This window comes from Cygnus atratus, chromosome 3 (assembly GCF_013377495.2).
Source record: "Cygnus atratus isolate AKBS03 ecotype Queensland, Australia chromosome 3, CAtr_DNAZoo_HiC_assembly, whole genome shotgun sequence".
Lineage (NCBI taxonomy): Eukaryota > Metazoa > Chordata > Aves > Anseriformes > Anatidae > Cygnus > Cygnus atratus.
This window is the reverse complement of record NC_066364.1, coordinates 64904819-64916922: the sequence shown is the minus strand read 5'-3', so window position 1 is coordinate 64916922 and position 12104 is coordinate 64904819. Positions and strand designations below refer to the sequence as shown.

The following is a 12104-nucleotide window of genomic DNA, read 5'->3' as shown; positions in this document are numbered from 1 at the left end:
GACATTTTTAATTTTTTCTTGCTTGTTCTTCCTAAGTGTATTTTTAATGCAGCCCCCATTAAGTCAGATGGTGTAGCATCAAGCAGCAGAAGTGGGATAGATCTAATAGTTCTAGAAATAATACAAATGTTGCCCTTATCTTTCATATAAGACAGCTGTGCATGAGAAAAGGTCTTTCGCTTTTAGAAATGTACAAAGTGTACAAATGTTGCTGCCTTCCCTGTTAAAAGAAGCCCAGAAGGTCATTCAGCACAACAGCTATGATCAGCTATTAGTATTTTTACTTGGTGGAGGAGGTGGTTGTGTGTTAGAACATTGCATTGAAGTCAATTCTCTCAGTATTCACAACAAATGTCTGCTGAACAGCCGCTAATATAAGCTTCATTTCTCTCCATATGCCAACAAATGCATTTTTCTGTCTCTCTTATTCGCTTAACAATATGTCACAGTGCATAACTGACAGTACAGCGTCTGTATTAATGGACTGGCAGTTAGGATCACAGTGCCTGGGGTTGCGCCTTTGCTGTGGATCTGTTTCTGTGCAGCTCTGGTGGTGTTACCAACCTCCTCACATCTCCGATTAGCACAGCTGACTGTCCTGCCCTGCCTGTGCAGCTGTCTTGGAGCAGGGGAGGAATGTCTAGAGTTACCCAGGGATGAAAGCTGTGGAGAGAGAACCATTTAAGAACATACAGAACAAACATTGAACGTCTTCTGACATTTTTCTCTTCCTCTACCTAGGAGTGAAGAACATTTTTACAGCCTTATTGGTATATGTTTAGAATTGTCCTCCAAATTGTATGTTGTTATGTAATATGAAAGAAATACAGAACCTCAATGGGGCCTATAGTGCAATGGAAGGTGAATGAAGTAAGGATAATTAGAGGAGATGAGTGAAAGAAAAGGAAAATCGGTAGTTACGCAGTTCAAAATTACACTTTATCCCCATGGAATTGTCTCTTTTTTAGTAGGAAAGAAATCTCACCCCCAAACCAGTTATCTTTTCTTCTATCTACTTCAGCCTTTTAGGAACTGAGTAGTTAATTTTGTTAAATAACTTGGATAGGATTGGATAGTTGGATGTTGGATAGGATTTCTTAACTTATTTTACTTTGTAAGTTGGGTTACATAAACAACCAAGTGTGTCAGCTGGCCATCTCTCAGCTCTGAAGTGTATAGCCTGTAATAGAATGACTGCACGATCAGAAGTGCCACTTCTGTAGTACTGTGTTCAGCAGTAACCTTGAAGGTTAATCCCACAGTCACTGTCTGATAGCTAGTGGGATCATCTGCCATCAGCTTGTGCAGAACCATTTGTGGTTTGATCCTTCAGATCAAAATGCAATTTTGTGGTCTCTCTTTTTCTAATTTTATTTTTTCGCATTTTCTCAGTGTCTTGCCATCGTTATGGGTTCTGATGTGTATCTTTTCCCATCTTAGTCTGCAAGGGGAGGGAAAATTTCTGTTTCCTTTGCCCTCATGCAAGTTTGACAGGAAGGAAATTTGGTTAGGCTGAAAAAGCCTGAAATCTGGTAGCTTGACTTTTCAAAGACTCTGTAGCTTACAGTTCTTTCCATAAGATTGCTGGGTGGTCAGAATCTTAAAAATGTGTCCTGTTGTGAGGTGTGTGTTTTTTTTTTTTTTTTTTTTTTAAGATAATTTAGAAATGTTGTGTACTTACCTGGATTTGCCTTCTCCGCTTTCCTTCTTTTACCAGTCTCCTTATATCATCACCTTCAGATACTCTATTCTGAAGCTGTGAAGAGTGAGGTTTTCAATAAACATAAAATGCTGAAGAGCTTGCTGCAGTATTGGTACACTTGGCTGTGCATGACTCCTTTCTGTCAACAAAAGAGGAGACACCTCAATGAAAGATGCATGAGAACAAGCAAATGTTTTTTCTGGCTGTCTAACTGGCTTAACACTTGCACTTTATATAAGTTAACAGAAGCACTTAGGAGGTAAAAATGATGAGTTAAATATTGACACTGAAACATGAGAGCCACTGTTAATATTTTTTTATTATTTTTAACTTAAATTAATATCTGAATTCATTCCTGTAGTGTGGGAACATAACTTTTTGCTGGTTTTGCATGGAAGAAGAGCTATATTGGCAAAGCAAAATTGAATCAAATTATTGTGGATCCTTCTTTTTTCCCGTGTTGCAGGCCTAATATGTTTTTGTCTCATTAGGTATCTCTGCCTAAGAAATGTTTTACATCACTGCCCTTTAAGTGAGAGTAAAAGTACATTACTGCAATTTCTTGATATTTAGTGTCTGACTAGTGCTAGAAATAATTTACCAGTTAAAAAAAAAAAAAAAAAAAAAAAAAAACCAAATATTTCTTCAGGATCTAGTGAACTTCCAGGGTTGGTCCCTTCCCTGCCCTGAAAGAATAGGTGCATAAAGCCTGGCTATAAAATCCTACAGTAGGAAATTTAGTTTGAACATTTCATCTGAAAAGCTAAGTTCTTTATATGGGGAGCCCAGCCTGAATTCTTACTAGTGGTACGATTACACAAATAACAGCTAGCTCTTACGTAATACTTTTTATTGTTAGTTCTTCCACATGCCTTGCAACAGAGGTAGTAACTGTTAATTTGTATTTTATTGTGGGGAAAAAGAAGGCAAAAAGCTTGCTTTGAACTAGTGGAACAGACCAGGACTGTAGGACTGCTGTGATGGCAAAAGAGAAGGGGTGCGTGTGTCTAAATCAGATACTGATCTTCTTGGGGGAAGACTAGCATTTAAATATTTTAATTAGATTATTTCTTAGGAAATACTGGATGGGTAGAAATGAAGGAGAGGAGAATAGAAAGAATTAAACCTTAATATATAATCTTAATTTGGCTTATCTTTTCTGTACTTAACGCTACTGTCTTAGCAGTATTTTTTTTTAACTTGGCTGCTGAATTCAAATGCAACATAAAGGAAGTGTTGACCCTCACTGATTTAAACAGATGTCCTGTCTTGTAGGGAGAAAGGTATTTGAATAATAGCTGAGTTTATTCCTTTTGTACTTAGATTTTGTCATCTCTGCCTGTCCAGCTTTCCTGATGCAGTTAAGAGTATTTTTAAGAAGAGAAGCCTTTGGTTTCTCTAATCCTGAAAGTGACGGCAAATGAGACTCAGATGAGAGAAATCTGCTGGCCAAGATGTAGAAGGGTCCTTTTCTCAAACTTGTTGATTTTCTACGCAGTGATTGAGGGCAGATATTGCATTCAGAGGTTGTGCAAAGCCACTGGATCTACAGTTGTATTTTAAAATCCGCTTGAAGTTATGGTACTTTCACAGTTCAAACGTTTCTGTTTACTTAACTCATACTGCTCTTACTGATGTTTCGGAGACTTCTTAATAAAAAGTGTTGTTGTCTCAGTAGGATAAAGCTTGCATTATAATATAGATGCTGGTATTATAAAATGTTTACTCCTGAATGCAAATCTGTTCAGGAGGAACACGCCAGTGGGTATGGAAATAATAGCTCTGATTTTCCAGGTACAGGATCAAGTTTGTTTATAGGATAAATGCAGTTTTTCTTCTTCAAACTATTGTGTTCTGAAAGTTTTTTCTGATTTTTCTGTAATACGAACTGTCTTTGGAATGCAATTGAAAAGCACCATAGATCTGGGAAATCTACATAGCATTTCTTATATCCTCCTCATGGTATGATGGGGGGAAAAAAAAGGTAACAACTATTGTTTTTAAATCTTGGCTAGTTGTAATGCTGAAAAGTCTGAAATGACTAACCAAACCTCGTGGATAGTTTTCCTGATAAGTATGCTAGCCAAATTGTTCTGTAAACCATCTTATGGCCTTGCCTTGTTATCTACCTATCCATCCATGTTTATTTATTAAATTATTATTGGTACATCTATGCTAAACTGAAAAAAAAGTGGTCACCTACTCAAAAGGTGAGACTAATAGTGTTATATGTAGTATAGACAAGACCATTTTTACAGTTCCAATGAATGTAACAAATGCAATTCTTAATTTAAATGAGTTCCCTTTAGCAGCATCTGTATAGATGTAATAACTGTTCATTTGCACTTCAGATATATCTCTGGAATATCCTGGGCACCCTTTTGTTTGATCTCTTTTACTCTAGTTATACGCTTTACATATAAACAGAATTGGGGTAATTTTTTCCACTTTTTCAAATGGAGAATTAAGTAGGATTTGAGTAGTCTTTAAAGTCCATCTGTATTTATTCAAACATCTAGGCTTTAATTTTGTAGCATCTTAGACTTCCTGAAAGCAGTAATACAAAGACAGATGATTGCTTTATTCTTTCGAGACTGTTATGTTTAACACACTTCCTCATAGTTTGGAGCATCTCTTATATGAAAAACGACTGGGAGGGCCAGGACTGTTCAGACTGGAGGAGAAAAGTCTGGGGGGAGGATCTGATCCATGTCTATAAATACCTGAAGGAAAGGTGCAATGAGGATGGAGCCTGGCTCTTTTTGGTGGTGCCCAGTGCCGGGATAAAAGGCAGTGCGTACCAGCTGGAGCACGGGAGGCTTCTCCTGAACATCAGGAGGCACTTTACTGTGAGGGTAGGGTTATCAAACATTGGCACGAGTTGTTCAGAGATATTACAAAATCTCTGGGCGTGTTACAGATGTTACAGAGAATTTCTTGGAAATCTTCAAAAGCTGCCTGGATGTGGTCCTGGGCAGCCTGCTCTGGGTGGCCCTTCTTGAGCAGAGGGTTGGACCAGATGGCCTCCAGAGGTCCCAGCCAGTCTGTGATCCTGGTTTTGTCTCTTGGGATCTAACTCTGCATCTGTTCTGCTGCTGTCACCTCCCTTCCCGACCCTTGCCCCACAAAGTGGCAATCATTTCCTAAGAGTTTTCCTCAGTGACTGTGGACAACAAAATTTTCTTTCATAACGTATCCTTCCTGGATACATTTCATTAGTTATACATATCAATTGTGAAAAAGAAAATATTGTACTGTGTGTCTGAATATTGCATGTATCTATATACAACATATATATTTTATAGGAGCCCTATATAAAATCCTTAAAACATAATTCTTAGAGATACAGGAACTACTGTGACAGTAATCAAAGTTGTTTTGTGGCTTATTTTCTTATTTTTTTACTTTTTTCTTGTGTGTGTATGTGTGTGTGCTTTGTCTTTCAGAGTTGGAAGAACACAGGGATTTCAAGCTTTGAATGTCGGGCGTCTTACAAGATTACCGCAGCTAAGCTGAGAAGACAGATGCAGCTCTGAGTACCAGATTGATTGAGCTGGTGTGTACTGCATGTACATGAAAACGCACATATCCTTGTCATCACATAGACTTGCTCTTGTGTATTCCTGAGAGCTTTGCAATTGATGAAAATTAATTTAAGAATCAGATGGAGCACCTTTCCAGCACAGGAATCGGTAACCCATGGAAAGACAGCTGCCAGTAATGTTCAGCTTTCCCCATGGTCTTCACGGGTGAAAAAAGTTTGCAAGAAGAGGAAGAAAAAACACGCTACACACTGAAAAGGCCTAATAAATACCTCCACAATCTAAATCAATAACTGTGAGGGAAACAGAAGAATACCGAGGGCAGAGGAAACTGATTTTGTTATTGCAGAGGAATAATGTATGATCTTTGGCACATTTTGCTTTGGCCTCAATAGTTTGTGAATGGACTAATAAATCGTGACCACATGTTGAGCAATGATGACTGGAAGTAAGTAAGTTGAGGAACTATGGGACAAGTCTGGGCATTGAACTGAGCAAACCTCGTCATCCTTCTTGAGTTAACCAGGTCATCGCCTTGCATATTCTTTCTCCCTCTCCTTTTTCCTCTTTTCACTTAGTGTGGTATAAATACTAATTGATTGAGCTCATAAATGTTACTCAAATAAAACGATTGGAATACTTCATATGTTTCCTTCTTGTACAGCTGCAAATGTTGTGTCTGGAACTATGAATCTGTGCTGTAGACAAGCATCAAGAAGGAAAGATCCGATCAAACAAGCAAGGAGAATACCTAGAGAAATAGTGAAACCAGGAAGTCAGATTTTTAATGCTGCTTCTTTTTCTTTTTTAGATGATTATATTTCTTCCTTCCTTGAATTTTAGAAGATTTTGAAAGAGTGCTTACTTGATGTGCTTTAATTCTGGCATTTGTTTTTTACAGTAGGATGAAAAGTCTGTGATTCCTTGTAGCAGAAAAAAGGGAAAAGTAAAGGAAAACAAGCTTGACATTTTAGCCTGTTTTGGAGGAGAGACAACTTCATGGTTCACCTGAGGCAAACTTACCTGCTTTGAAAGCTAAAAGCTTTAGAGTGTTTTTGATTCCACTATAAATGAAGAGGGGGTTTCTTTTTCATTCGTGTGTGGCGGCAAAAAGTGGGAAAGCAGGCAAGATAGCGTGATAAACAGTTCAGGCTGTGTTGGGTCTCTGGTGGAAAAAAAGTGCTGCAATGAAAATTGGATTGGCTTTGGATTGCAAAAACTTTTGAGTCCAACGAGCAGTTCAAGAGGGATTTCACATCTGGCCTGGCACACCAGTGCCTGCACAAGTTTGGGTCTGTTGTTTCGCACGGTTTGTGTGCCTTTTTTTCCCTTTATGCAATCTCTTTCAGCTTTAGCAGCAGAAATACATCAGATGGAAAAGATATGCCAGAGGGCAGCTTGGAAAAGATGAATGTCATATATATACATATATATGTATGTGCGTGTGTTTAAATTTCTGCAACTGAACTTTTGAAGAAAATCTGACTGGAGGAAATCTTAAAAGCCTTAAGTTACTTGAAACCTACACATTTGCAACTCTTTGTCTCTGGAATTGCATTACGCTAAACTGGAATCTCAGGCTGTATAAAGATTATATCAAGTTGAGCAAAAAGATGACTTAACCATTTCTTGAGCGCCTCTTATGAAGTAGCTGTTTCTCCAAAGGATAAGTGCACCCTCACTCTACAGACTCGAAAACAAAAATGAACCTGAATTTTTTTTTAAGCGTTACTTTTTCTTAGCCAACTGCCATCATCTTTTATAGAGGAATTTTTCACTATGCATTTGGTGGATATTTATAAACACTGACCCCATCCTCCTCCCTTTCAATGATCTATCCCAGGTCAGTCTTATCAATAAAAAAAAAAATTGATTTAAATTTTGTGCACTAGACACATTACTTTCTTATGTCAAAAAATAAAATATTTAAAAAGCATGTATGCAGCAGTGGAACATGGGCCTGTTCTTTGCAGCGATTCCAACATCCTCTGCCTCTCCTGGAAAGGGAGAGTTCCCAAAAGCGAGAAGGAGAAGCCCGTGTGCAGGAGGCGGTACTATGAGGAAGGCTGGTTGGCAACAGGCAATGGCAGAGGAGTTGTAGGCGTCACTTTTACTTCCAGCCATTGCAGGAGGGACCGGAACACCCCTCAGAGAATCAACTTCAATTTGAGGGGCCACAACAGCGAGGTAAGCAAACCGTGTGTTACGGTTTAACAATCGAGCTTGGAGCTGGCTTCGGAAATAATAGCAGTAATTCTTGTAGAGCATTTCTGCTTGTAACCTGGTGGGGGAGGAGTATGGAGGAGGCTCAGGACTAATCCAAATGTGTTTGGAGGTTTTTTTTGATAGATTGAAAAGCTTGAGGTTTATGGTGAGGATGTTCTTTGGAAGCAGGTCTGGAGTTTGCCCAATTTCCAGGCAAACTCGACAAATGCGTTTAAGAGCATTAAAAACTGTGATAGCTGACTGCTTTTGCATAACATTAAAGTCTGGCTTCGAAGAGTAATGGAAAGGCAGAGGGGTGAGAAAGGAGCTCAGATATAGCCTGCCAGTTTTCAGAAACTGCATACCAGACTGTCCTGCAGCAGGCGGCAGTGTCGTCTTAGCTGTCACCTGCAGGAAAATTTAAGTTTGTTAGTAAATGGAACAAATGGGACATACCAGAAAAATGATAAGGTGCCGTGCAGTACAATACTGTAACTTCAGGATGCAAGGCGTTGTCCTGATTACAATGATACAAAACCTCTTCAGTGTATTTTTTCTGAAAGGGGTAAATCTGTTGGGAAAAGCTGGTATTTCAGCAGTGCTTTATTGTCTTCTGGGCACCTGTCTGTTTCTCTGCATAACGCTTCAAGGGGAGTGTCAAGGATGCCCAGTAGTGTACAGGCTGTTAAGGGCAGGTGTAAGAATTCTTTTCTTGCTGTGTTGAGCCCGCGTTTTAGTTAAGCTACGTTTGCATTGGATATGCTCTTCGAAAAGAGTTTGTCTGTATCAAAGCTCTGCTCCTAGATCTGCAGGAGGAATAATGTCATATGTTCTGAAGTTAAAACCAAAGATACAATGCTCTTTTTCTTGTCTCTTGTGCTACTTATTTGTTTGACTGTAATACATGTTGCCCTTTTGACGTAAGCAGCACCTAAGATCGAGGGGTGGATGGGTTTGGTTCTTGTGTTAATACCAATGATGATCCAGTTTTTAAGGAAAAAAGGAGTGAGGGATAATTATTTAGTCTTAAATAACTACTTGCACACACTTTGTACACAGGTATGTATAGACTGGGGTGTATTGTATGTTACATAGATTATCTTTATAGATGAGAGACAGATTCATGTACATATTTGTATGGAATACAATCAAAAAAACTTGCATGCGCCTCTTCCTGAAGGGAGGAGCTGTGTTTTAATCTAGCAGTCTGCTCTGGGCCACCTTGCGTTCTCAGTAGAACTTTCAGTTGCAGATTTGATTTTGTTTTTGAAATGCGAGATGCAAAGATCACATTTTCATTTCTCCTTATTTTCTTCTCTAACTGTTCTGTGAACTGGGCCCCTATTTTTCTGCTTTTGCATAATATGTGTATTGGAAACAACAGAGGAAGTGCTGTTTATGGGAACGTGATATCTTGTTGCAGAATGTGAAAATACAAGGGTAGGCTTAAGTACATGCCAGTTAAGTGAAAAAGATGCTGATGTGCATGCTGCCCTTTGGTTTGGGCTAGTTTTGCTTTACTTATGCAGTCGGCCGTGAGATTCTCTTTCTGGGTCGCTGCATCATTGCTCTGTATATTGAGCTGTGCTGTTTGTGCATCCTTTCCCCTCACAGTGATTGGCACAAGAATCTCAAATGAAATGAAAATGTGTGATTTTTTTTTTTTTTCCCCCCGATTTGGGCTCTTAAATTGTGCTGAGTCAAGCTTGTCGTAAATAAAAAGGGTTGTGTTTCTGTAAACAATCTTTCTGGTAGCAGCAAATGTAAGAATGACCAGAATAGAGACCACCAATTCACTTCTCTGTACAAGGCTGCTGTGGTGGTGTCAAAAATGTGCCCTACCTAAGGAAGAAGGGAAATGGCTTTTGGAGCAACTAGCTTTGTGGTGAGTCTGTGGCTGCTGTCAGATTTTCCTGCTGCGGTACTTTTTGGGCATTGGTGTAGTAATGCGAAATGATTCATTATAAAATACTTTTCATCAGGCTTACTGAGTGTTTTCCTGTCTCTTATGGAATAATCCTACTGGTTTTCCTAGGAATGAAACTGAAATGCAAGGGTTGGTACTACTTAGAGGTAAATAGTGGAATGTACAAGAAAATAGTTATAGGAGGAAAGATGTTTTCTAAAGAAACGATCTGTTGAAAGATTCTTTAAATAAAATGTTGAACAGCGCTTATTGCTGATGTTTGCATAAGTAGTAGTACATGTTTTTCTTTTCCCTTCTCATCTTAAAAAGGAAGCCAACAGCAACCTTGTCTTTTGTGTATTACCTCGTGCAATGAAAAATGCTAATTTTACAAGCATGTCCTGGTGTATGTGTCTGACTAAAGTTGCGTTTGTTGTACAGAAAATGCCCAAAGGGTGTCTTTGACTTAAACATGTAAGTGCCTGTGTATTTCAGTGACCACTTGCGGGATTGCATTGTGTTGTCTTGTTCTCAGAAATGATGATTTACACATCTGCATATTTTTCTTTGGGATAATGTTAGTGTGACAAGTAAAGTTTTTTGCTTTTTCTGACATACATTGCTGCTTTAATATTAGTATGCATTCAATTATAAAGAATCAAATGCAGTAATGAACAAGCAGGAGAGGTGAAAACACAGAAGCTAAATGCTTTCCGTTTGGGGTATAATTAGTAATGTGCTGTGGGCAGAGCAGTACATTGTATTTCAGTTTTAGGGTGAAAATCTTGAAAAGGTAAAAGCAGCACTGCTTAGGGGCAAGAACATGAGCCTGTTTTTAAGCAGGTTGTGAAGGTGGGTGCTAGTCATGTATTTCTGTGATGTTTTTATGGTTGCTGAAAAGATTCACTGAAACCTTTTGGTACACAGCTCCTTTTCTGCTATAGGCATGCTGGTACAGACATATCAGAACAAATGGGAATGAAGAATCCCTAGGACTGAGTTACTGACAGGCATGTTGCAGTGGTGGATTCGCATGATTCATTGCATCGGACAGTAATTGCGACTGAAATGCTTGGTAGTTTGAGCCAAGGTTGTTTTTTTCATTTGCTTCAAGGTTGGTTATTAGAATTGGAAGCTAGGAAGTGGCTGCTTTATTACTTTAATTAACAGCCTGATGTTTCTGTAGTTTCTAGGGAGAACAAAGGATAAAAATAAGCATATTCCATTTGTTCTATGGCAGGAAGTGAAAATACCACATTTTGTGACAGATCCCTTTTATTTAAAAAAAAATATATTTATAATCCTGATTCTCATTAATGTAAGGGTAAGCATTCTAACAATTAAAATTAAAATTGATGTGTATCAAAGGCAGAGGTAACTGTGGTGCAGAAGGAAGGAGACACATGTGCCGTGCAGCTGCGGCTGTTTCATGTTTGGTAGGAGCAAGCACCTCCCGTCCCTGGCCGTGGCAGGGGACGTGTCTCGGGGCACACAGTGGATGGAGCAGGTGGGAAAGGCCACGGAGGTGCACGGTTCTGTTTGGCTCTGGAGCAATTCCCTTGACCTCTGAGAAGAGACTGGTGGAGGCTGCTGGTCTGGGGGTTTCTTAAGTGTGGGAGAAAGGCTAGAAGTCGGGGAGATGTGCCCTTGTACCACAAGGCAGCCAGGGAGCTGCTGAGGTGTGGTGGCCTAAAATATTCCTTCCCCTTCCCTGCATGTGTAAACACAATGCTGTGCAGGAACTGGAGTGATATGTAGAAGTCTCTGATTTTGACCTCACATGGCTTCTCTTGACTGTATTGGGAAACAGCGTTAGAAAAGTACTTGAGTACTTTCCTTTTCTGACTCTGTAGTAAATTACAGATTAAATGCAAAATATGTGGTCATTTCAGCAAGGTCAGGGTTTCACCTGGTGTGACCAGTAGGTTCTGAAGGCTGAATAATTTTGTACAATACCATCTGGTCCATCCTGAGGTCTCAGGGGAGCTATTTCCAAGGAGGTCTGTGAAAGATGATTAAAAGAAAAAACACCCTACACCTTATCCTCTGTAGACATCAATTAGCTTTACAGGGATCTTCCCTCCCAGTGAAAGATTTACAAGATGCCCGCAAATCAAATTGGTTGGATGGTGCTGTTGTAGGCATTTATTTTAATGGATTCTGTTGTGTCTAGTGTATTAAGATGCTAATGGTTCTATGGCACTTGATGTTTCTTAATCATTAGTATTTTAAAATGTTTTGCAGGTGTATATTTTTCATTGTGCGAACTAAAAAGCCATCTTTGATGTATTTAGTAAGATTCAGTATGCTTATTGCTGGACTGAAACATTACCAAGTAGTGCAAGAATATGCAAATTCTGATGCAGTGAATTAAGTAACATGCTGAATACATTAGCGAGTATGCATAACGATTTTTACTGTAAACATAAAGTGAAGTGCTCATTTATTTGACTTTCTTGGAGTGTCGAAGTGCATGACTGTAGCTGCAGAAAAAAAACACAACACCCTGTTTTGTTTAGCACAGGATTTAGAAGTGAAAAGGGATGTAAGTGTATCTCAGCTAAGGTGTCAAATGAATTATTTTTAGTTACAGCTTTTCAGAGGAACACTGTCCTTTCAAAAAGTATTCAATAAATGCTGCTTCTCATACTACTTTTGTTATGGAAGTCTCTGGACAGTTCTTGGTTTGGTTTTGTTTTAGAGTGGAAGGAGGTTACAAATCCTTTTTTTCCTGTATTACAAAGAAAGC

The 12104-nt window shown here is 39.0% G+C and overlaps 1 protein-coding gene across 1 annotated transcript in view; it reads left to right on the top strand.

Moving 5' to 3' along the window:
• The window catches only part of TULP4 (TUB like protein 4), a 157242-nt gene that overhangs the window by 21693 nt on the left and 123445 nt on the right, over positions 1 to 12104 (top strand). Inside the window, exon 2 of the mRNA XM_035538290.2 lies at positions 5149 to 7431. Coding sequence (XP_035394183.1) covers positions 7180 to 7431 — 252 coding nt within the window. The 5' untranslated portion in view covers positions 5149 to 7179. The remainder of the gene's footprint in view (positions 1 to 5148; positions 7432 to 12104) is intronic.